We start from the raw sequence: 27,502 nt of genomic DNA on the forward strand, positions 1-27,502 counted from the left end.
CTTAATGCTTAATGTGTGTGTGTGTGTGTGTGTGTGTGTGTGTTTGCGACTTATCCTTGCCTTCGAAAGAAGTGCGAAAAAAAAATTGACACCCTCCCTTAGATGCAAAGACGTAAGGATGTCCGTGTACCTGTAAAGCTTGGTAACCTTTGTAATTTTTTCGCCCCCCCCCAAAAAAAAAAAAAAAAAAAAATCCAAAACATACCTCCCCCCTGCTGGTTCTTTACCTTATTCGCTAATGCGGTCCAGTAGAATAAAATGTATGCGTCTTCTTGAAATAAGTGTGATCAATTTGACGCCACCAGTACATTTGTGCCCATGCAGTCTTTAATATTCAGCTTCATCTGTCAGTGTGTTGCATATGAACTGATCTTGCTCGACGGTCGCAATAAAGTTTGTATTTTTGACATAAGAGCAGTTTTGATAATGATAATTATGATAAGACTGCTGATTAGATTTCATTCTTCACAATGGCAATGATGACGATAATAAGGACCAATGCAATGGTGGTGTAAATGGCAACAGCATTTTATGCATGCATTTACTTTCATTCCTGCTCCCGCAACGACAAAACCCTAATCGAACATTGCATGATTGTGAATAGTTGGAATACTGTTGCAACTTTTGTCAAACGAATTGTCCTTTTTTATGTTGCATTTTTAATGAAAAGTTCGCCCTATTTGCTCTAATGTTTTTTATGATACCAACTTTTCACCCCTTGCTTTATCTGTGTATTCTGTGTATCTTGCGTGTTCTTCTGTTCTTTTCCTGAACCATGTTGATTTATCTGATTTTTCGCAAAGATCTACCGAGTGGATGATAACTGAGCACGACTTTTTTTTTTGAATTATGATTTAGGAAACAGTTTATTAGTATTGGGACTTTTTTATAGAAATGTTGAGAGTGACAGCATTTTTTCAGATCTGTTATCTTTATAGTATGATTTTTAATTTGTCATTCATTGAGCTGTAGCCTTTGTGCAGCAAAGGTAGCAAAGTTGAACAATCCTTTAAGGATCCAACCCGAGGTTAAGCAGTGTCTTCGGGGATAGTCGTAATGTTACGGCTAGAGGTTGAAATACACTGTATAAACAATAGTTTACTTTACTATTACGCAACAAAGCTCTGGTATAGTTTCGTACTCAGAGAGAAAAGTGACATTGTGTAACACACACACACACACACAATGTGCACAACGCAAGAACGAGCCATTTTCCCCCAAAACAGCCCATTATGCTTTCATTCTAAAAAAATAATAATTATATTCTTGACGCACGTTGTCTCCACCATGATTCTATCATTACAGTTTGTCATAATGTTGTTGATATCTCTCTTGTCCCATAACCCGAAGAAAGAAAAATGTCTGAATTGCATAATTAGCCATTCCGATAATAATCGTCCTCTAAAATGCAATTGCATTATGAAATTACATTCCGAAGCTGTATCCGCTTCGACTGCGTTTTAAAGTTCACTTTTTGGTGATGAAGTGTTTCTCCGTCTCAGCCGTAATGATCGTGAATGAGTCTCAGAGCAGGAGTATAAGAGGTATAATCTCCGCTTGAGTGAAAGTTAATGAGATTTTTGATCCACGAATTTCTGGCGTTAAGGGTTACGTATTTTGTAATATTGAGTGACGAATTGATGGACGCGATGAAACGCGCCGTCTCATATCCATGTTTACGTGTGCAATATTCCCTTTATGCGTATTTTCAGCATGCCGTCCTGATTTGTATTTGCATGCTTCAGTCATATTTCGTGTTCGCCAACAACTACGGAAAGGCATATAGGCCTATATGGAGATGAAATTTGTCAAAAAGAGTCCAATATCAATGCCAATGAAATTCAAATTAATAAGTGCACATCGGGTGTTATACGTCATAGTACAGTCTGCTATGTCGAAATATTGGGTCCCGTGAGATTTTCGTGCCAAAATTGATTTTTTAAGCTAACTTGGTCAATTTGGGGGTGCTGAATCCAAAAAACTTTGGTTCCATTTTTTCCGACCACGTCTTCAGCCGCCATTTTGAATTTCAAAATGGCCGCCATAGCAAACTGTAATTTGACCCAATTCTCATAATGTGAGCATCATAGAAGGTTCAAATTTGATGCAAAAAGCATGTTCATGATGTCAGACATTCTGATGCACCATTTTCTGATACCGTAGATAGTTTTGATACAGTTTTTTGGCAGCCATCTTGTATAAATTCAAAATGGCCTCCATTGCTAAATATATTTTACTCATATCTAAGGTTGTAAGCATTATGGAAATTATAAATTTGGGGCAAAAAGCATGCCTGTGATGTCAGACAAGCTATACATTTTGTTTTAAATGATGGATCATTTTCATTGGCGGCCATCTTGAAATTCAAAATGGCCACAATAACAAGTGTAATTGGGCCTGTACCTCATATCGTATACATTGTGTAAGGTTCTAATTAGGGGCAAAGAGCATGCGTATGCTATCAGACATTCTGAAACATCTTTTTCTGAAACGATGGTTCATTTTGATATTGAAGGTGGCCATCTTGAAATTCAAAATGGCCGCCAAACCAGAACGTATATTTTGACCCATATCTTATGTTGTAAGCAATAAAGAAAGTTCACATTTCGGGCATAAACCGGGTTCATGATGTTGACCATTCAGATGCACTTTTCCCTCCCTTAAATTACAGATCACTATCGAGGCGGCCATCTTAACATTCAAAATGGCTGCTTTTCAGCTAATATCTCTGGTTACAAGCAACTTTTAGACATATGAATGTTTATGGTGGCGTACAGTATACATTCTTTTAAAAAACACACATAGGGCCTATATTCTGTAATAATTGGTTATTCTTATTGGCCGCCACTCTTGAAATTCAAGATGGATTTCGACCATATTTGGTGCTGTATGATCTTTAACTGCAAACCCAAGCATGCTGGAACACTAAACGTGTAAGTCAATCACTTCAGTGAATAACATTGCGTAGGCGGGACTGCTTCCTGTCCTGTAGGTACACTGCCATGTTGAAATGCAAAATGGCTGCCATGGGAAACATTCCTTTAAAAGCATTGCGTTTGGGTAAAAATTGTGAATGGGAAATCATGTGATTCTGACGTCAAAACAAATAAATTTTAAAAGAACCTCTTAATAACTGTGTCTGAGTGACTAAATGCCCTATTTACACGATTTCGTTGTAGAGTTTACAACATTAGCCCTACATTCTAAAAATTCATGGGATATTCATTTTAATAAATAATGTCTTTTAGGCTCATTCCCTGCATGTGTTTTTGAAGTCACCGCACTTTAAAGGGGATGGCTAGTAACCTATCGGTGGGAATCAGTGGGAATGCTGGAGGATGATTGTTCCAATCCTTGTGGGATGCATTTAAGAGTACATTATATATCCATTGTTGTGTGAAAATTATTTGCTTCAGAATGGTCTCATATTCAAGTAATGTACAGTTTAATGTTTCCAGGTTAGCGTGCCTGGTCAGTAACGGGGCATTAATCTGCACATTACTTGAATATGAGACCGTTCTAAAGCAAATAATTTTCACATAACAGCAGTAGATATATAATGTACTCTTAAATGAATCCCACAAGGATTGGAACAATCATCCCTTTAATAGCATTCCCACTGATTCCCACTAGCCATCCCCTTTAAGGCTGTACACAAGGGAGAATTGGTTCTATAAAATTCTTCCAGAAACAGTGACTTTTGCATTTCTTGCTATGAGCATGATAATGAATTCTGTGGCCACCGTTGGTGTAGGAAGCTCAAAGCATTTAATTGAACATTTTATGCATACCCTCTGGAAATAACTACGATGTAAATATCATATTTCCCTGTAGTAGATGCACAAATTAGGTTGTGAGAGTTTGCGAGCTTTGCTCTCTGGATTTGTTGTATTAAGACTCTGCGAGAGTAAAGCGGGAGATTGTAATGGTTGAAGTCATCCACGCCAAACTTCTGGAAGGCACATTCTGCATGATTCCAGGTTTAGATACTTCTTGGTCCATCTGCTCTTTGAGACATCCTCAAATTTTCAACTTCAGCCAGCACCAGTAAAAGGCATGAAAAAGCAGACCTTTGGTTTTTTTTTCGCAACGAACTGCAGAACATAATCTCTCAATAATGTCAATTGTACTTTTATCATTTTAACAATTTTCCAGTGATGGAGCAGACATCATGCAATGCAGTAAGTAAAGCAAACTTACAAGATCCATCAGGAGAATTGAAATGTCAGTGTATACGTAATAATCATCAATATCTCTGATTTTCCCTTTGCTCTTGAAGTAGCATCTAATACATACAATGGAATGAGACTATCTGTTTCCTCGTTGTGAGTGACGGGTGATAGCTCCCATGGCATCTTTCATGAACCCTTTGTTTCTTTTCTTTCCGTGATGTGGTCTCTGTGTCAGATGGAAATGACTGCTTAGTATTTCAACTTTCAGGCTGAGTATATGGCTCAGTTTTGTGGGTTTCTAAGGCATGGGTATGGAAAATGAACCTTTGTTAGTGTCAATGAGGAGAAGGCCATGAAATCATGTGATGAAGAGTGATTGTGGAATTACTTAGAACTTATACCTTCCGATAATTGTATCGTTCAGCACTGACTGGATAATGAAAGGTCTATCAGACTGTAGAGCCAGTAGAAATGTTATGAGAAGTCGGTGATCCTCTTAAGCTTAATGACTTTGGATCCAATCTTACATGGTGTATTTTAATTGCACGAGTTGAATGTGTGCCATTTTTCATACTATCCCAGAGATTAATATATTTAATTCTCCTAGATACAAATTCTTCGTACAGAATATGAAAACTTCCCTTTTCATCTCTTTCGAGAAAAATCCCCCTTGAATGTTTCCGATAGCTGATTGCCAAACACCACATTCATCAGCTTCAAGGCAGTGACAAGTTTTTAGATTAATACCCTCATGTATACTTGTGATGGTCTTCTAAATTGTGGAGGAATTCTGATGCATGTAAAGCGCCACACAACCGAGCTATTATTGCTCCTTTGTTGTTTTAGAATCATTGGCTGTACAGCTGTAAGCATTTTGGAAGTCTTAATAATTGAAGATGACCCACTCAAAGGCAATCAGGAAAAAGCCTACTCATTTTTTATTCATTCTGCATTATTCCAGAAATATATCTAGTGTCTAGCAAATCTTGTTTCAGTTTGTGGCCAACAAACAAGCTTGTGAATGGGATGCCTGTTATATTAGGGTGACCATGGCATTTCTTGCCATTGGCCATTGCGAGACTTTTCCTTGTTTGTCTTCATTCTCTCGAGGCAGCATCAAGTTTAGGAAGATCACCTTCAGTTGTATCAATGCTTACTTTTGTTCAAATATTTTATTGATTGGACTTAAATATAATCATTAACGAGGTTCCACGATGCAAAGTAATGTGTTTCCTGAGAGGCAAAAACAAACCGCTTTAGTGGTCAGTTCGCAAACCGCATATACCCGCCTGGCTTTATGGGATGTAACGCTTACACGCTTGCCCACATGTATGGGACAGTGGTATGCCCCCTCCCCCCCCCCCCATACGCAGTTTTTGCCCTTCAGCATGGCTTGATGACGTCATTGGAACCTCGTCCTTGCATTTTGAATTTACGGCGACCATTTTGAATTGAGAGATGGCTGTCATTCTGCTTGACCTGGAAATGAATTCGGTCTATCTAGAACAATTTTGGCAAATTAATCTAAGGCGCTTACAACAGTACCCGGTATAATATGTTTTCGATGGCAGCCATCTTGAATTTCAACATGGTGGCCTGTCTAATGATCCACGATTAGGAAACAGCTGTACTGGTATGTTGGACACCACAAGCATGTGCATTCTTGAAAATTTGATGCTTCCACAATAATTGCAACCTGAGATATGGGTAAAAACGTTATGGCGGCCATTTTGAATTTCAAGATGGCAACCTACAAACTGTACAAAACAATCCACAATATCAGAAAAAGATATATCAGAGTGTCTGATATCACAACGATGCATTTTGCACCAAATTTGAAGCTTCTACAATGCTCACTTTATGAAATATGGGTCAATTTACAGTTTGCTATGGCGGCCATTTTGAAATTCAAGATGGCAGCCTACAAATTGGATCAAAACAATCCACAATATCAGAAAAAGATATATCAGAGTGTCTGACATCACACTCATGCATTTTGCACCAAATTTGAAGCTTCTACAATGCTCAATTTTATGAAATATGGGTCAAAATACAGTTTGCTATGGCGGCCATTTTGAAATTCAAAATGGCGGCTGAAGACGAGGTTGGAAAAAATGGAACCAAAGTTTTTTGGATTCAGCACCCCCAAATTGACGAAGTTAGCGAATAAAATCAATTTTGGCACGAAAATCTCACGGGATTACATAGTAGCCTCTACTATCAGTATGTTTTCACGTTACCATTACGGTTGTTTATATTGTAAGAACACTATCTTCCACATTTTTGACAATGTACACTCCTATTTAAAGCAATCCTAGTGAACCTTCAAGCAGATACGATGAGCCACCAATTTCAAATAATTATATACATTGTAGAATTTCTCATTTTTACTAGAAACGTATAGATTAGAACGATATACAACAGCCTTTGAGAATATCATCTATTTTGATATCAAAATATTTCAACATATTTGTATATGTTTCCAAGTGATTTCAATAAGTCTCATTTTCTATTGATATGTTCCCTACTATATAGCAGACTACATAAGAACTGTGATGAGAGAGAATGAAAGCCCAAATATGTATACAAGAGCAATATATTAGTAGAAGACATTAGCGAAGTTTGGGGAAAATCGGACGATCCGCTCAAAAGTTACGAAAGCTAAACGCATTTGGTGCAGTCCTCGTTGGATGAGAGGACTACAACACTTTGGGACGTCAGGTTAGATACACTATATGGACAGCGATATAAAGACAATTAAAACAAAAATTAGACATATTTTTACCTTTCAAGCATAATGAAAGAGCATGTGACTTAATTCTTTCAAAAAGCAGGGGAATATTTCCCATAATTATGTCAGTGACAAGCCGAAGGAATGTGTTTCTTATCTTTTAAAAAATGAAATTTTGTGAAATTATGTTTATGTCTTTGTACATAAGTGCGTCACTTACTATTAGCAGGTTTTTCATTCAGCAATTATAGCTGCACGGAAATTTTAAAAGTTTATAACTTTTGAAACGATTATCCGATCTTCCTCAAACCTCGCTGATGTGTTCAGCTAATATTGCTGCATGCATTTACTTAGTTCGCATGGGTGCTTTTGGCAAATTTTTCGCATTTTAGTCGTTACCCAACTTTAATTGTGTTATCATACTTTCATTTTACACCGAGTTTTTTTCTTATGCATGTGTCTATTTTAGAGCATATTCAAAAGTTTCTTAAGGCGTATTGTAACTATATTATACCTTTACAAATCTTAATAGGCATTGGGTGAGACCAGCCAGGTGTTCACACGCAAGGGTAAGGGCTTAGAGGGTTAAGATTCCAGGCAACTACTATCAGACTAGAGTGCTACACTCGCTCACACACATGCATTCTTTCTATTGACGATCACGAAATTGCAGAAGTTGCCGATTTGAAGAGAAATATCCGCCGGGAAGAAGAATCCCCCAAACCTGAATACACATGTCAGTATGAATGTTAAACAACTTGATTTTAGCCTGGTAGGGAACACATTTTGTATTGACCAACGAAAGACAAGAATTGGGACATGTCAAGGGAAATAGGGGTCGAAGGTAGAAAAAAAAATATAGGAGGCAAAGATTCAAATATATACAGAGGCAAATTGACAGATGTAGAGAGAAAGAGGAAAAGAGGGATATAGCGAGAGAGCGAGAGAGAGAGTTTGTGTGTGCATGGGGGAGGGGGAGGTATTTTTAGGGATGGAAATAAGGGAAGAAGATAAATAGCAGTCTGATTGATACAACCACAGCCAAGAATTGGACAAAAGGGAATATATAAAGAACTTGTTTATATATTCAAACAAATCTTGAGGCCAGCTAGGATAATGAAAACATATTTTAGAAATTAAAATTCTAAAACTAACTAAAACTAAAACTAAAGGATTCACATTCGGTCAAGTGAAAAAAGGGACAAAATGAATTAAGGAGTTTGTGGAAGACTAAAAACTGAAACCGGGGAAAAAACAACAACAAATAATCATGTACATACCGAGTGCCTACTCAATGTGCATACTGATAGGCAAACAGAAAATATGAATAGACAGGGAGTCAGAGAGAGAGAAAAGAAGAAGAAGAAGAAGAAGAAGAAGAAGAAGAAGAAGAAGAAGAAGAAGAAAAGTAAGCAGCAGATGATTTACCGCCTAGAATGTAGCAGGAAAGAAAAGCCGTAGTTAATGGTTTGAATATACGGCGAGACGCGTAGCAGTGGCACTCGTAAACAGAGTGGATCGATCAACCCGCGGCTGGAATTACCGATCTTCGAATATTCAGCTTGCCAGCTTGTTCTGGGATTCGTTTGGATAAGGCAACCAGGTGGCGATCGATACCGTCCGTCGAGATCTGAATTTAAGTCCGCCAAATTCCAGAGGAAAGCAAAGGAAACATCTCTCCTCTCCCTCCCCCCCCCCCCCCCACCACCACAAATAAAATCTTAATGCAACAAAACGGAAAGCTCTGCTTCGTGGCTCTGATTGGAGGAGAGGGATACCGGTTGATGGATCGTACTGGAGGATGCAAAGTGACGAGTTTTGGTAGCCGAGCCGTGCTCGTGCGTTGGCGGGGAGAAGTTTAGACCTGACCGCTTACATTAAGACGCGGATGTGTCACATGTAACCCCCGAGATAATCTGATTATGTGTAGACACGCAACCAAAACTACGAGAATTGAACAGTAATAAATTCAGGATTCTGGGACATCCATCCCAATGAACAAAATAGCGAGGTAAGAGACATAAGAATATGTCGTCATGCTCTTCAGCCCCTCAGCACCCCCTCCGAGAGAGAGGTTATCGTCAGGTTTGTTGGCGTAGATGATAATTGGAGGAAGGATATTTTGGGGGAGATTTGAGTAATCATAACAAGGCATTAGGCAACATTCGAATGTGGGGCACGTTTAGTGTAACTGCCTTTATATACGTGTCTTCTACAGACAAGCGTAGGAAAAAAATGCTAGGGGAACTTTGACGATTTCACGTTAAAATACTGTACATGGCTTCGGATACGCGCGTTTGTAAGACATTCGTTTTAAGCACTCAGGTATAAAATATATATCTATACTGATTTATCCTCCAAAGTATCTACAACACAGCAACTTCAGTAGAGCATGAAGCCGGCAAATTCCAGCGCAAACCTTTTCTCTATGTTGGTAACTGTTCTTGTCGCACCATACGCATATTATTTATCTACTGTGTTCAGCACATTTCTTTAGTATTCAATTTCCTGTAATGGATTTCTGATCTTCATGAATACGCTACCACTTCAATTTTATCAATGTTACCAAATTAAAGGCATAATTTACCATTTGCAGATGAAACATAATTCCAGCATTAGTGCTTTAAAATGAAATAGTTCTAATATGTGAGTCAGGGATAGAAACTACCACTGTAAAAAAAAATTGAATCCGAATAATCGATATTAAGAATTGTTGGATACAAACAAAAAATGTGAACGATAGCTAAAATTTTCAGACTAAATCGTCTACAGTTATGGTTTATTGAGAAAAATACTGATATCTCCATATACTTTAGGCTTTATTGCATAAATGTTATATGGTAGAATGTTTTGTGATACAACAGACCTACACATATGCATCAAATGTGATATCTTGAACATTTTTTAAATCACTGCTTCCAAAGATAAACAGGACCTTTAAGACACTTCTTGTGCTTGAAATTAATGAGGTGTGAAACGAAGAATGGGAAATACTGATGTGTTTTCTATGTAACATGAGTATAATAGGACAAACTCGATCAGCATACACCTTTCTTAACAAAATTTGTTATGAATATCAACATAAGAAAAGATATAAGGACAAAAAGAGAAAGATGATACAAAAATAAAGTAATAATGTGTTGTACGTAGTATTTTTGTTCTATCTTATCAATTCCAAGATATATTTCTCTGCCGCTTTCATTTCCTTTTGAATTATTCACATCGAGATGGCGGTGAGGAAGGGACGGCTGAAACTACTAAAAAGATAGCTTCATTGAAAAAAAAAGCCAATGAAATTACCAAACTCTCGTTAGGGGCGCCACGAAATTAGGAGGCGTCGTGGCCGTGGTTTCAAAGATTGATCGCTTGCGGGGCTAAGCAGCCCCCATATCCGGCTAAATCAAATCATAGCCAAACGTATTAGCCCGGTCAATGATGACGTCATCACTGTTAGTCCAGCCGGATTGCCATACAACTATGGAATATATAATAACCTGTCTATATCCGGGCAAATATGTGTGTGTGTGTGTGTGTGTATGTGTGTGTGTGTGTGTGTGTGTGTGTGTGTGTGTGTGTGTGTGTGTGTGTCTGTGTGTGTCTGTGTGTGCGCGCGCGCGTGTGTGTGTAGGTATGTGAATGTTTGTGTGTTATGTAAACGTACGTGTCTGTACACAGAGGTGTGTTTTGTATGTGTAACAAAAAAGCTAGTGGTGGATCGGTCTCAAACTCAATTCTAGAGTGTTTTTTTTTTTTTAATATGAAATCGTCACCAGCTTTAGATTAGAAAAAAACTGTCGCCAAAATTATTTTGGAGACGGTAAGTTTTGCATAATGGAATGAATTAATCTTTTTACAGAAGCGTGCATGCAACATGATAGCGCGTGTGGAAACCTTAGTGCTCAGAGATTACAATCAAATCACAACATTTTCGAATGCGTAAATCATGAAAGTGAAAAGAAAAATATATGGAGAGAGGAGATAAGATGAAAAAGAAGAATTAAAAGAATTAGGAGGTTCCACAGCTACAAAGTTAATGCGGATTGGCAGATTATATAGATAAAGTGCTGCTTGAAAATAAACGGCTGTGAGATGATGTATTGTTTGTTACATTGTAGTTCTGAAATAGAGCTTAACTCACGACAGACTGATTAAACTTCATCGTGCAACAAAATTAAGCAGGCAAAGATATGAGAAGTGATGTTTAGAAGACTTTCGTGCCGATCCAGTCACAAAACACAACACAGTGGCGTCAAACTGCGGGTAGCTTTCCCCCTTACTTTTTATGAGTGTTCTTCATTTTTTGGTACTTTTCTATTTCGCCGGCATGATAACATTAATTCTGACATTTTATATCGAAGGCATTATTTACCATTTGCAGATGAAACAAAAACCCAGCTTTAGTGTTTTGAAATAGTTCTAAAAGGTGAATAGTGATAGAAACAACCAACCAGTGTAAAATTTTGAATCAGTATAATCAATGTGAAGTATTGTTAAATATTCAAAATGTGAACAGTAGTTTAGTAAGAAAAGTTTCTAGACTAAACCGTCTACAGTTATGGTTTATTGAGAAAAATAGCGATATCTCATTATGTCTTAGGCTTTATTGCAACATGTTCACATGATAGGATGTTCTGTGACACAACTGACCTACCCATACATGCATCAAGTGTGATATCTGGAACATTTTTCAAATCACTGCTCCCAAAGGTAAACAGGACCTTTAATGGTCCTGTTTACCTTTGGGAACAGTGAATCAAAAATTTTCAAGATATCACAATTGAGGCATATGTGTAGGTTTGTTGTATCACAAAACATCCTACCATATAACATTTTCGCAATAAAGCCTAGAATATAAGGAGATATCCATATTTTTTATGTCTATTGTTCACATTTTGTGTATTCAACAATACTTAATCTTGATTATACAGATTCACATTTCTACAGTGGTTGTTTCTACCCCAAACTCACATTTTTTTGAACTATTTTGAAGCACTAATGCTGAATTTTTGTTTCATCTGAAAATGGTAAATTTTGCCGTTAAGCATGAAGACATGCGAGGATTTGCTCTTGTTGACAAAGGATGAACATATTTTCATTCTTTTGGTGGTTTCCAGTCACAAATTGAAACGTTGGTGGCGACTGAAAATTTACGTTCCTAGTCAAGTGTTATGGTTCTTACAGTATATAATTTCAAGGTCCTAGGGTTATTACTCTAAATCACCTTGTAGCGGAGATCAATGGCTTTTCGATAATGACGTCATGAATACTGGCCCGCCCCTTCTTTTCGATGATTACGCGATTACTAAAAAACACGTTTTATTGGAACGTGTGCGTGCGTGTATGAGTGCGCATGCTCACATGGGGGGGGGGGGGGGGGGGATGAGCGAATGCTTCACGATGCTGGGTGTTGTGTGATAAAGTTGATTGTATGTATGCATATAATTATGCATATGTATGTATTCATGATATATACATATTAATGGGTTAGACACAACCAATCAATCAAAAAGGTAATTCAAATTCATGAAATTCTTCCGTCGAGATGTTTTTATTGTAACCGATTGACGAAAATCGTCGTAAATAAACACTGAATTGATCAGTGTTTTAGTCGTAGCCATGATAAAATCAAAAACAAACACTGATCTGCTGATCAATTCCGTGCTTATTTACGCCAATGTAGGGTAATTCGTCAATCAGTTGCAATGAAAACATCTCGGCGGAAGAATTTCATGAATTTGAATAACTACACAGTACCCGTTGCATGCTATAAGGATTAGAACCAACACTTGCTGTCGGGCGGAAGCTCGGTGGTCTGGTGGAGATGACGCCTGTCCGAAGATCAGGAGGTCGTAGTAGGTTCGATTCCTGCTCGAGTATGTACGCCCATGATTTTTGTCATGGCTGCTACTAAAGCACTGATCAATTCAGTGCTTATCTACGTCGATGTAGGGCAATTCGTCAATCAGTTGCAATCATATAATTTGTGATTATTTCTATATTTGATAAAATCAGTTTGTGCATGTTCTTGAAATCGACTAAAATTTCACGAAACAAAGGATCAATGAGGATGCTAGAGACAGAGAAAAAAAAAGACCAGAAAGTAGAAATACAAAATGAAGGAAAGTCACTCTGACAGAATGTATGGCACTGTGAGTCAGGGAGAAAAAGAAAGAAGAATAGAGGAAGTACATGGAAAGAACTTCCTTTCTTACTCCTATCTCTGAACATTGGTAAACTCATAAACTCTGATTTATATGGACCTCGAAGAATGAGACGAAATGTCGAATTTCAAATGCTACTGATATGCCGAAATGTCGCTGTTACTTCAGTGAGTATCATGTTATCATAACAACGCAAAATGTTAACAACTGTTGTAACTCCAACTGAAATTATCTCCTCTGTGAGATCAAGTATAATCTATGTACAAGTCTCCTGCACAATTTATGATTTGCATACGTGTGGTCAAGTGTAAATTTGGTGAAATTGTTGATATGAAATCTAATTTTGGTTATTTTGCAAATTGACTTCGATGTTTTGACTTTCAGATGTCTTCAAATAATATTTTGGTATTTTGTTGATCTTCCATGTGTGTGTTGTATAGTTATGTATGTATGTATAGCTGCTGGAGTGGACACGCGCCCGTTTGTGTATTTCGGTGATGCACAAGAGGCATCTTATGAGCTCTCTTATGGAGACTATTTCATAATATTGTTTTTTTTTGTCTCGCCCACCGGAGGTGAAGGCGAGACTAAGGGATCCAAATGGCGTCCGTCCGTCGTCCGTCCGTCGTCCGTCGTCCGTCACAAATGTTAAAGTTTACCTGCAAGACTCTCTTATGACGATGCATAACTTGGCAACTGTTACAGCAATGGCAGCCACACTTGAATGATAGAAGCACTAGGGGTATCTTCATGTTATGGTGTTGTCAGAGGTCATGTGATGATGTCAAAAGTCATTTGAGGTCATGTATTAAAGAGTATGTGCAAAACTCTCTTTTCTATGTTAAAGTTTACCTGCAAGACTCTCTTTTGACAGATAACTTCACATAAGTTGCTTGGATTACAACCTAACTTGGGTCATAGATGCACTGGGGGTACCTTCATGTTATGGTGCCGTTGGAGGTCACAGGATAAGGTCAAAGGTCATTTGAGGTCATACGTTAAAGTTTACTTGCAAGACTCTCTTATCACATGTAACTCGACACATGTTGCTACAATGGCAATCAAACTTGGGTGATGGATGCACTGGGGGTACCTTCATGTTATGGTGCCGTAAGAGGTCACATGATAAGGCAAAGGTCATTTGAGGTCATACGTTAAAGTTTATTTGCAAGACTCTCTTATCACACGTAACTCAGCACATGTTGCTACAATGGCAATCAAACTTGGGTGATGGTAGATGTCTCTTGGGAAGTTGAAGGTAACCACAAGGTCAAAGGTTACATACAGGGGTCAACGAACTTTTAGGGCCCAATGTTGTGTTTTTAGGGCGCGTTTTGATTGTGGCTCATAACTTTTGATCCCTATGTCCGTTTGTGACCAAACTTGGACGGTAGAAGTCCCTTGGGGAGTTAAAGGTCATCACAAGGTCAAAGTTCACAAAAAGGGGTCAACAAATTTTTAGGGCCCAATGTTAAGTTTTTTTTATGGCGCGTTTCGATTATGGCTCATTACTTTTGATCACTTTGTCCGTTTGTGGCCAAACTTGGATGGTAAATGTCCCTTAGGGTGTTGAAGGTCACCACAAGGTCAAAGGTCATAAGCAGGTCAATTAACTTCTGGGAGTTATAAAAAATATTAATTCATTGTACGCGAATGGGCGAGACACAATTTGGCGATTGCCTTGTGTTGTTATATGAGCCCCCATGTGGAGACATTTCATTTCCTAGGTCTAAATAACAATAATGTTTGATCTGTTTATAACATTTAGCATTATCATAGGTTTCCCCATTCATTTTCAAACATTTTTCATTCAATTTCAAAATTTTTTACTTCAATTTCGTCGCGGGATGTCGGGAATAGGCCAATCTAAAGCCAGGCTGACACTTGCACGACTTTTGGCCACGATTTTGTCGTGGCAAGTCGTGACCAAAATTTTGAACATTTCAAAATTCTCGTCCCGACATGGCACGCAGGCCACGACGGATCTACGCACACTTCACGCCAGTTTACGACTAGTTTGCGCACTGGCACGACTCGAGTCGTGCCAATGCGTGCCACAGAATCGTGCAAGTGTCAGCCTGGCTTTACTTTCAAATTCGTCTTTCGTCGTTCATTTTCAAATAAAGTCCATTCAATTTAGTCATTTGGCATACATTTCTCACTCAGTCTCACTCGCAGCACTCAAAACAGCAGGATCGATTTCGTCTTTTGTCAATCATTTTCGTTAAATTTTCATTTATATTCGTATCATATCTCTATCCGGTGTGATTTCCCAGTCATTTATGTATTTTTTTTTCTGTAACCGTTCACATTTTAAATTCAGGAGTTAACATACACACAAGTGTCCCCCCCCCCCACACACACAGAACCTGAGATACAGACACACACACAAGCAATCCGAGTACACACTGATACACACAGACGTACCGTCTCGCATACGACAACATCTGGCTAATTTGAATGAAAAATTCATGAAATTGTGTGAACAAAAACGAATTTGATCTTCACATTCTACGATCCGTCAGCGGGAGGGATGAATTTGAATGACAATTGACGATTTTGAATGCTATGTCTTCGAAAATGTTTGACTAAAAACGAATTACAATGACAATTGACGAAATTGAAGTTAGGATTTGCGTTCTACGTGCTTCTCGGGACGAAATTGAATAATAAATCTTTGAAATAGAATGACAAAAGTGCGAAAATGGATGGGAAAACCTATATTATTATAACAACGCAAAATGTTAACAACTGTTTTAACTCCAACTGAAATTATCTCCTCTCTGAGATCAAGTATAATCTATGTACAAGTCTCCTGCACAATTTATGATTTGCATACGTGTGGTTAAGTGTAATTTTGGTGAAATTGTTGATTTAAAATTTAATTTTGGTTATTTTGCAAATTGACTTTCATGTTTTGACTTTCAGATGTCTTCAAATAATATTTTGGTATTTTGTTGATCTTCCATGTGTGTGCGGTATAGTTATGTATGTAGCTGCTGGAGTGGACACGCGCCCGTTTGTGTATTTCGGTGATGCAAAAGAGGCATCTTATGAGCTCTCTTATGTAGACTATTTCATAATATTGATTTGTTGTTATATGAGCTCCCATGTGGAGACATTTCATTACCTAGGTCTAAATAATAACAATGTTTGATCTGTTTCTAATATTTAACATCATTATAGGTTTTCCCATTCATTTGCAAACTTTTTTCATTCTATTTCACAAATTTTTACTTCAATATCGTTGCGGGATGTCGGGAATAGGCCAATACACTTTCAAACTCGTCTTTCGTCGTTCATTTTCAAATAAGGTCCTTTGAATTTAATCATTTGGCATTCATATTCGTCTCATATCTCTATCCGGTGTGATTTCCCAGTCATTCATGTATTTTTTTCTGTAACCGTTCACATTTTACATTCAAGAGTTAACATATACACACAAGTGCTCCCCCCACACACTCACAGAACCACAGATACAGACACACACACACACACACACACAAGTAATCCGAGTACACACTGATATACATACACACAGACGTACCGTCTCGCATACGACAACATCTGGCTAATTTGAATGAAAAATTCATGAAATTGCGTGAACAAAAACGAATTTGATCTTCACATTCTGCGATCCGTCAGCGGGAGGGATGAATTTGAATGACAATTGGCGATTTTGAATGCTATGTCTTCGAAAATGTTTGACGAACAATGACAATTGACGAAATTGAAGTTAGGATTTGCGTTCCACGTGCTTCTCGGGACGAAATTGAATAATAAATCTTTGAAATTGAATGACAAAAGTACGAAAATGGATGGGAAAACCTATATTAATTTATATGTCATATTCATTATAATAATTATTTTCATTATCGATTTATGATTGATATATTTGTTTACTATTGTTTAATTATATTATATTTGTAGATTAATTCATTATTATATGTTTATACACTATTTCATATATTTATTTAATCATATATATATATATATATAGATATATATATATATATATATATATATATAGATAGATATTATATATATATATATATATATATATATATATATATATATATTATTAAAATTTGCTAAGTTATTTTCAGTTGGGCTCCATTTTTTAAACTGATTGACAAATTGCCCTACATCGACCTACATACATGTGAACAAACAACTCGACGTAAGAATTTCATCAATTTGAGGGCTTATTTTTTTCATAAAACAAGAACAAAATAACAACACCACACTCACTACAAATTGAGCCACTTTCTTACTGCATTCTTTTCGACACCAAAGAAGACATGATGAGAGAGATAGAGAGGGAGAGAGAGAGAAAAAAAAAACCAACAACATTCAACCGGCATGTCCGAAGCTATACTCACCGTTTGGAATCTATACACCGTAAACGTAGTCACAAACATAAGGCAGACACACGTAAAGATCTCATTTTTACCGCCATATGTTTGTGGCAAGGTATGGCGCGTCGTATGGAGAGAATAACAACCATTAAACAATAATTTCATAGTGCCTTTCCATCAGGACACCCTTAGCTACCCTGTTCACTCTGACACGAAATGATCACAATAAGGTACTTGTAAAGTGATACATTTTCCCTTATGTTTATACTGATTGATCCAAAATCTTCTCTATATACCTATCACAAATCCATATTGGTTACTTCCTTCTCTCTTGCCCCCCCCCCCAACAACAACAACAAAAAAGACGGGTAGAAATTTGGAAAAAAATATGATATACAATCGAAATACAATGTACCTTGGGAATATAGATTATCATCCGTATGCGTTGGTGCGTGTCATAGAAAGACACGTGTGAGTGTGAGCCTGTATATTCGTGAGAAGGTGTTTGAAAATCCAACAGTTTTCTCCATTCCTAATGTCAGGTGTCAGGTGTCGTTTCGATGACTGCACAATCCTTTAAGCTGATAATAATGGTAAGACAGTCATAAGAATTGCATACAACACACTGACATTTATAGGCTGGAGAAATCGTCATTCAAGTTTCACTTACATAGCTTAAATACTCAGACTGTGGTCCCTGCGGAGGAAAAAAAAATGCAGACAGGCCAATGAAATAGCTCGGAAATCATTAAAAGGTATATATCCGTGATTTAGGAGACTGCTGGCAGCGGTATTTTCACGTCGTAGCATATATAAAAACAGTAAAATCTGGAGCTCAGATCTAGATTGTTAATGTTGATGAAGCACTGAATCGCTCTTCTCACGATTCAAATCAGGGAGAATTGATAAATGCCATTTGGAGCAATTTAGTTTCTAAATGAAAGATGAAAACTGGTGCCCCCAAAGTATCTCTGGTAACATCAACAGCCGGCATTTAAAGGGGAATGAAACCCAGATGTACATGTACATGTGGATTGAGTGAATGTAGCAATATTAGTAGAACACTTTGCACTACAGCGTCTACGGATATTGCCGCATTCCCTCAATATGTCTACACGTATTAATAAAAGCCAAATATGAATGTTATCAATCCCATGATATGAAAGCCAAATATAAATGATATCATTTTGGCTTCATTGGAAGATGATATTGTCAATGATGGTATAATTCCGATGATGATGATGTTGATAATGTTGTTGTTGATAACGATGATGATATTTATCACGATTAAAACGCAATGATAAAGAACTTGAAAATGATGAAATTGATGAAGATGGCGGTTTCTGCGATGTAATACATTAATAAACATAAAACCCTGACTCTCAGCTCAGAATTTCTCATTCCTTTTCTCTCTTTTCGTACCTTTCATTCCGTTCAGATCTTCTACCCTGTAAAGGCGCCACCGGTCTGACGGGGAAATTTCTCAAGGAAATCCATGAGATCTTGGTGGAGTACGTCCAGAATATGTACGACCGGAGTACCAAGCTCCTGGAGTTTCATCACCCGCACGACCTCCGGGAGAAGCTGCACCTGGAGATCCCTGACAAGGCGGAGAACCTGGACCAGATACTCGACGACTGCAGGAACACGCTCAAATACTGCGTTCGCACTGGTTAGTTCTGTGGGTTTGTATATTCTTTGTCAATTCCTGTGTAACAGTCATAATAATCAATTACAATTATTATAGAAGCACTCTCGTCAAAAGGCGCCTCGCAGCATAACGGACTTTCGTCATTGCACTATCGTTTCAAGGAAATGTTAGAAAAATGAAATGATATCTTTAGTTATCAAATCAATGAAAATGACAATGATAACAACAGTAAAACAATGATAATGATAGTTAGTATCATCATAAAAGTAAAATCACTGTCATTGTTAACAAAATCAACATGACTTTATTCCCCAAATGACTCCATCTCACTCGGCCTCCTGCAGGCTTTAGTAGTCAGTGAGTGAGTGATTACACTGATATAATGCATGCCAACATTACACAGTCAATGACATCGTATATCAGTTAACTAACCTTCTTTGCTCCTGATGATAGCCAAACTTGCCCATGACACTTGCAACTGTCACCTTCACATACCACTATTTGACCGTTGAACACGTTGCTGAGATGTTTCTGATCCACGGTTGCGATGTGTCAACCGAAGAAAATGTGGCAACAGTTTTTGCTACGTCTTGCTAAATTAATGTCCACCTCGGCTCTCTAAATTGACATAGGTTAAAGATATCTAACAGTGAAATGATTCACAATCACTCGCATCGTGATTTTTTGAGCATGCCTAACGTTACAATTTGTCTAAGCACTTATGACGACATTGCTAACTTGCTAAAAACTAATATAAATTTTCTTGACTGGTGCAATGATTACTACATATTTCCTGTCTCAAATAGAAAACGAACGATGATATTCAATCTAAAGAAAATTGCATCTGCTATATCATTGCGGGGAAGGGAAGCGAGGGAAAGCGATAAAAAAAAATAAAAATCGCGCCTCGATAGCTTTATGTGATTACCAGTCGAGTAAACATTGCTATGGGGTCGTGGAACGGAGGGGGGGGGGGGGGGGGGGTTGAGGGGTGGTGCTGGGAACTGCAGTCCCAGGGCGCCCCACTTCCATTTTGACTCTTCAAAAGTAATGTAAAAAGGAAAAGAAAAGACAACTTCCTCTGTCACGCAGCCCCCCCCCCCCCCCGACACACACTCACACATTAAAAACTGTTCCTGCCCGCTGCTAACTTTGCAGAGCTATAATAAATGCACTTATTTCGCGTCATAACTGCTTCATTTTGGTCGGGTATCTTGGTTTTTAATCTGATGTCACCTTCGCAGAAAACTACGTCGAAAAACTCGTGCATTTTATCTTCTTTTTTTATACCAAGAATTCATAAAAGAAGATTCATTTTTTAAGATCCAAAATATAACGTTGCTGGACATGCCACGCTATGTTTTGTGACAGCTTACGGGTTGTACGTAACAGGATGGCATTCGATGACAACGTCATCTTACTCTGAAGGTAAAGGCTGTCAACAATCTGTGTGTAATGTCAACTTTATCTTTACCACATGCATAGACAGGGTGATGGGATCATATGGATCTGCGACGCGAACGCTGAAGACGACACTATTAGGCTAAAAATTGTGTTCGGCACATGCGGGAGGCAACTGTTTCCATCGTTCAACCCAGAAGGCAACGTAGAGCGAATGCACGTCAAAGGGAAAAAAAAAAAACATGGTCTGAGCGTGCGCAGTAGTCAATACTGCGCACGCTCAGACCATGTTTTTTTTTTCCTTTGAACTTCCGCACGAGCTCCCTATATAAAAGGAGAATTATAGAAGATCAGACTTAAATGTTGTATACTGTCATCTCCGATTTTCTATTACCACACCTTTTGCTTTATAATGAAAGTAAACATGCATGCTGAACTCGTAGAAAAAAAACCAGCAACATAAAACTAAAAGGAAGCGAATGAAACCAAACTTATTTTGCAGGCCACCCCCGGTATTTCAATCAGCTCTCTCAGGGACTGGACGTGGTGTCAATGGCGGGAGAATGGCTGACTGCTACAGCAAACACAAATATGTGAGTTTCCATGGTAACAAGGTATAATCCATAAGCTTTGTTGTTTTGATGTTTTGTTTTTAAACGTTTGGTACTGTGTTGGTAAGGTTATTACAGCAATGGTTATGATACTTAATACTGCATTCTTTTAAGTTCTTTACAAAAGGATTGGAAATATTGTGATATTGGGGATATGATGGACTTAATTATTTTTTGTTCTGATAATTGACCATCAATTTCATCATTTTACACCTTGTCCAAGGGTATGCAAGACGAAATCAACCTTCATCGACATGGCTGTATGGTACTTTGTCTTTGATTTCTTTACGATGTCTAGAGCTGTTGAGAGCAAGGATTTGTGAACTCAATTCCGTATTCGTCTGCCATTACGTTTAATTGCGAACCGATAATTATAGAAGAGTGTGTCTTTAAGGAGAGGGTCCCTGAGTGCGATGGACAGATAACAAGCTTTTATAGGAAACAAATATTGTACTTCGCTCATATAATACTCTTTTCCACGTCACATGTATTATTCTGGTTTCTTTTTTTTTTTTTTTTTTTTACTATTATCAATTTTTCATTTATCTATCATTACCATTATCATTATGCATGTATATGTATTTTTTTTTCTTTAAAAATGAAATCTTCATGGTGGAATACAGTTGATATGTGTTGAGTCTTGGAGGTGGTGTGTTCCTTAGTACAACACTGTGATGGTACAGTGATTGTACAGTGAGAAGTTGACCATGATAGTCTGTACTCCAGCCATTTTCCATTTGCAGCGACGCATGGTCCATATTTTTATCATTGCCTTTGCTATGATTATGTGCACTCGATGAGGATAGAATCCGACCGGTAAGGAGGCAAGCGTACGGACGGACAATCGATGCATACTGTACATACACTGAGCTTTCAGTGTGTTCCTTGCCACCCGGTTGCAAAACAACCAGTAATGACAACATCAAGCTTTATTTACCGTCTGTATTACCTCGTGATTTTGCCGCCTCTCATCACTTCAAAGCATATCGTTGGAGTATAACAAAAAAACAAAAAGAAGGAAAGAAATGACTGAAACAATAACCATCCAAAAGTTCTTAGATTGACGTCGGCTAATACTGTAATTCAATTCAGAACCATTTCGACGCGATTTCTCATTTCTGTTCTTCCATTGCAATTTGAAAGGGATCATGAAAAGTATAAGCAGAGTTCATAGGAGAACGCCCTCACAGTATTTCAAGTTGCAAGCCGTCATCAGTTCAACATAACTGCCCGAGTCTTTTGATCAATTTCCCATGGAGGCTAAACAAAAAGTTGGTAGGATCTATATTAGGCATTATCCCGCCGAGATTGAGACACTAGGCCGCCGCAACAGTCGCACTGTCTGCTGCTGCCACCGATTCCCCTTGCTATTCGTCAGCACTTATTTCCCAGTCAGCGCTGCCCGTGTACTCTGCTCACCGTAACACGTGACTCCGTACATATCGCTCTTCCATAGTGCTTATCATTGATCGATAGTCATATCACAACGGATACCGGCGAGAATCCTTTGCAGGTGATCCATGGAGGCTTACGTCCACCAATGATTGCTCGCATCCATCTTGCTTACTTTCGCAAGATATTACTCTCAGCGAATCGATTTTCTGTTTCTTCTATTTTCTTCTTCTGATATGCTGATATAGGTTCTCAGTGACACGATAGGGAATTCCAAACTGTTAAGGGAGAATGTGAACTAATAATTGCAATCAACCCATCAAGTTTCAGAATAGAATCACCTTTGTGTTTTAGATGATATTGTATGTAATGCATACATTTACGCATTACTATCCGTTGCTAGTATATCATACCATAATCATTGAATTAAATTCAATTATAATTTATTTCCATCCATCAAACAAAAAGTAATACACAATACAAAGTACACATTTGTCAAATTATATGGTTGGACAATTTGAAGAAAAAAAAAGTCGTAAAGTGTAATACAAACTATGTGCGCGGATTATCATATAATTTGAAAAACGATGCACTTTTTGCAATGGAAAACAGAATAATTACAACAATAGACAAGAGTGATTTGCTAAAAAGCGGAGCTTGTAAAAAGTTGGATCACTCGAATAAAAATACAACAGTATACCAATAACATAGTTATACAAATATCTATTTTTATATTAATCTATATATCTATAGAGACTAAAGAACACTCTTTGATTTTAACTCAAATTGAAGGTGAAGAGTTTGATATATTTGCAACCAGCAACGACTATAACTTGTCTGTATAATAATATCACCTGCCTCTGTGTGTGTGTGTTTGTGTGTGTGTGTTTGTTTGTGTGACTGTTAGTGTGCACGTATAATGTCGGTAAGTGTCAGTTGTTTTTCGCCATGTTAGCGAAATAAACGAGTAAGACAACAAGTTATGTGGGATCATTTACAAATCTACCGGTATATCTGTAGAAATTTACTGCATTGAACGCTAAGATCGTATATTTTCCCCTTCTTCTTCGAGTTCTGATGAGTAACTTTAATCTTTAGTTAGTCTAATTTCCTTTCGTTTAAGGTATATAATTCTGCATATTTTGCTTCTGTTTCTTTTTTTTTTTGCTATACTATGTGTAAAGTGTATTTTTGTAATTGTATGATTATACTACTCGGACTCACAGAAGAATAGTCATTGGCTGAAGTAAATGAAAAATGGTGAAATAGAATAAACTAAACTCAACTCGGCTCATGTTCTGTACCTCCAGAAATCCCTCCCTCTTCTTCACTTTATCCTTCCAGTCCTTCTTCATTTTATTTTCTTGCAACAAACTACGTTTGCCTTGATTTCGTCGATGTTCTGTCTAATTCAATCTTATTTCATTCCGGCAGACATGAAATGAACCGCTTTAATGGTACTATCACAAGGGTGAAAGTGATGCTGCATATGACGATATAGACCAATTTTAGTGTTTTATAAGGCTTCCTCGTGTCATTTTGCTTCATTTGTTTATTCATTTTTTCGTACTGGTGAAGATAATCGAAGGTATTTTGTGACAGAAAGTGAAGGAATGTTAGTTGTATTGTTTGTTTCTGTGTTTGTCCTTTTTAATGTGTTTTTGTTAGTTTGTTCCTTCTCGAGATCGGTTGACGAAAGAAGTTGGGATGGGGTTTAATGTGTCAAATACGCATGCCTGTACTTTTTACCACGCGCCTTACCTTCGAAATGGTCAAAATGTCATCGCCGTGCCCCAGTGCATGACATGATGCCCAAAGTCGACAAACATTCTCAAGAGGTTTGACTACCTACGTCTCTAAGGCTTCAACCAAACGTGTACATCTCTCATTATTCGCATTATCCAGCAATTTCCATCCAGTTTCTGTCTGCCGATACGTACGCATCGAACTGTCGTCTGCGATTTGCGCGCACGATACATCGATTACTTTGTACAGTAGCAATGCGTTGGCTGAGAATTTGGGGACTAATAACTGTGTATCAGCTAGGAGCCATGCTGGTTCCTTCTCAGTATCATGGATACTCGGCCAAAATCTTTGAAGTCGTAGAATATCAGACCTGTGTCAACCTTGAAGATAACACAATTATGTAGTTTGAGGATTCGGTTCATTGATTACTTTTGCATACATGTTTCCCTTTATTTCTGTGTTCAAACTCGGGACTTAATCTTTCTCCCCAGCCTCTCTGTTAGGTACAAGGTCTTAGCTATTTTCAAGGAATGGTATAGTTTTTGTTAAGATAGGTCTTTAGGTTTCCCTATAGGATTACTTTGTTTTCGTATATCTCAGCCATTTCAAAACTGATTTTCATCAAATAAATTTTAATACCTCCTGGTAGAATTTTTTTTTCTTTAATATTTCATAAGTGGTTTCTGAGATTATCTCGCAAATAGCTAAAATCTGAATCGTCCATCTCAACCAACTATTTCATTCCTTTTAAGCAGAGGAAAGCTGTCCCTTTAGAAAGTTTCTTAAGAAGATGTCTTTACAAAATTCGTCAGAGCTAATATGCGGTCATGTAAAAATACGACACAGTATTTCGCAGTCTCAATATTCATGGCGTTTACAGTGTATTCCTAAGAATGTTTGACCTTCTGAAATACGATAAAAGATTTTGTCTGATGCAAGACAATGGAGCAGGCTGAGAAATTTAGGTTTCATTCAGATATTCCGAAAATGAAAGACATGATTCTCCGATCAAGAATGAAGAGAGTTGGTTAGTTTTTTAGATTGCTATTTCAGAGATTTTTATGTACCCAGAGTAAGGTTTGGTTATTTGTTTTGTATTTCATATATAATCCTCTCGATCTACTCATTGAAAGCATTCTTTACCATTATTTGCAGATGAAACAAAAACCCAGCTTTAGTGCTTCAAAATAACTCTAAAAATGTGAGTTACGGAGAAAAACAACCAATGTTAAAATGTTAATCAGTATAATCAGTGTTAAATGTTGTTAAGTATACAAAATGTGAACAATAGCTATAATAAATTTGCTTCTAGAATAAACCGTAGACCAATAAAGTCGACAGTTGTGGTTGATTGAGGCAAATAGTGATATCAACTATAGGCACTATTGCGAAATGCTTATGGTATAGGTTGTTTTGTGATACAACTGACCTACACATATGCATCAAATGTGATAACTGAAACATTTTTTTTTTAAATTACTGCTCCCAATGGTAAACAATACATTGTACCTTTAATATTTGCTCAGTTATCTATCTATTATCTACTATATCTTAAAGACAACTGCTCCTCACGAACTCGACAACATGGGTTTGCGAGCCAATGCATTGACCTGTGTTTCCCCAATAGTCTTTCGCCGAGCGGTCTTGTTGCGAGATGACTGTTCAATCACGATAATAGCTATGATGACATCTGCAATAGCAGAACAATAATTATAGGTATTTTTCCATGTTCCATTCATTGTTTGGATATATGGTATTCCAACCACTTCAGTACCCAATTAGTGTGTCGGATTTTTTTCAGCAGCATATCGTGACTAAAGAGATAACATGGTTATGAAACTGTATTGCCAACACTCATTACCATGGTTCTCGGTTTTCATCCAGGTTCACGTATGAGATCGCCCCAGTGTTTGTCTTGATGGAAAGAGCCACGCTGAAAAAGATGAGGGAGATTGTGGGCTTCAAGGACGGTGATGGCGTCTTTGCACCAGGTGAGAGAGGGGAGGGAGAGGAAGGACTTTTCCCTCTGAAATCATCCTTTCTTTGCTATCGTTCGGGAGTATATCACAGTAACATTATGCAACTGACCCCTTTAGCTGGTGCTTCTTTTGTTATGCAGTTTTGTGACACATATAGTATATAGTTTATATATATATATATATATATATACATACATATACATATATATATATATTATATAGTATATATTTAGTATTTACACTGTAAAAACATCGGTGTTAGATTTAACACCACGGGTGTTGAATCTAACACCGATCAAACTTCAATAGAGGACCACACCCACAGGTGTAGAAAATGCACTGTGATGGTGTTGAAAAGTGTTCACCTGACACTTCGTGGTATTAATATGACACTGTACCTGGTGTTATTTTGACACTGTACTGGTGTTAATTCAAAAATGACACCACATGGTGTTGATTTGATATTTGTTGGTGTTAATATCAGTGGTTTAACACCCGTCCAGCTTCAATAAGAGACCACACCAGCTGGTGTTACTGTGGTGTAAATTTATTTTCACATTTTTTCAAAAATCTAGTATTTTAATGTAAAATTCTTGATCGTCTTGTTTAAATTAAAAATCAACAAGAAGTGCAGTTACTAAGAAACTCTTCAAAAAACAGTTTTATATTTGGAAATGACACCCGGAGGTGTTAATTTAACACCATAAATGAGCACCGAAAAATTAACACCAGCTCGGTGTTCACTATTTAACACCGGACTTTTTGCAGTGTATATATTTTTGTTATGCATATATATATATATAACAAAAGAAGCACCAGTTAAAGGGGTCAGTTGCATAACATTATATTATATAATACGCAATTATATAATATGATGTTATGCAACTGACCCCTTTAACTGGTGCTTCTTTTGTTATGCAGCTTTGTAAAAGCTGTTTCACTGAAATTGTGTGTTTATGCTCATTTGTATTATGTTCTCGATGGAAATCGTGCTTTGCTTTTTTGTTGTTGAGCAATTAAAAGAGAAAAAAAATGATCGAAACAGAATGGGGGCATTTTTACCACAGAGGGCACACTGTAAAAACATCGGTGTTAGATTTAACACCACGGGTGTTAAATCTAACACCGATCAAACTTCAATAAAGGACCACACCCACAGGTGTTAAAAATGCACTGTGATGGTGTTGAAAAGTGTTCACCTGACACTTCGTGGTGTTAATTTGACGCTATACCTGGTGTTATTTTGACACTGTACTGGTGTCAATTAAAAAATGACACCACATGGTGTTGATTTGATATT

At 37.5% G+C, this 27,502-nt stretch overlaps 1 protein-coding gene across 1 annotated transcript in view; it reads left to right on the plus strand.

Annotated features, from left to right (window-relative positions):
* LOC139734881 (glutamate decarboxylase 1-like) overlaps nt 1–27,502 on the plus strand; it is a 63,159-nt gene that overhangs the window by 15,204 nt on the left and 20,453 nt on the right. Inside the window, exons 2-4 of the mRNA XM_071645663.1 lie at nt 18,861–19,094; nt 20,977–21,067; nt 26,108–26,214. Of these exons, the coding sequence (XP_071501764.1) occupies nt 18,861–19,094; nt 20,977–21,067; nt 26,108–26,214 (432 nt within the window). The remainder of the gene's footprint in view (nt 1–18,860; nt 19,095–20,976; nt 21,068–26,107; nt 26,215–27,502) is intronic.

This window comes from Diadema antillarum, unplaced genomic scaffold (assembly GCF_040938485.1).
Source record: "Diadema antillarum isolate AM-2024a unplaced genomic scaffold, OU_Dant_1.0 seq00000550_RagTag, whole genome shotgun sequence".
Taxonomy (NCBI): domain Eukaryota; kingdom Metazoa; phylum Echinodermata; class Echinoidea; order Diadematoida; family Diadematidae; genus Diadema; species Diadema antillarum.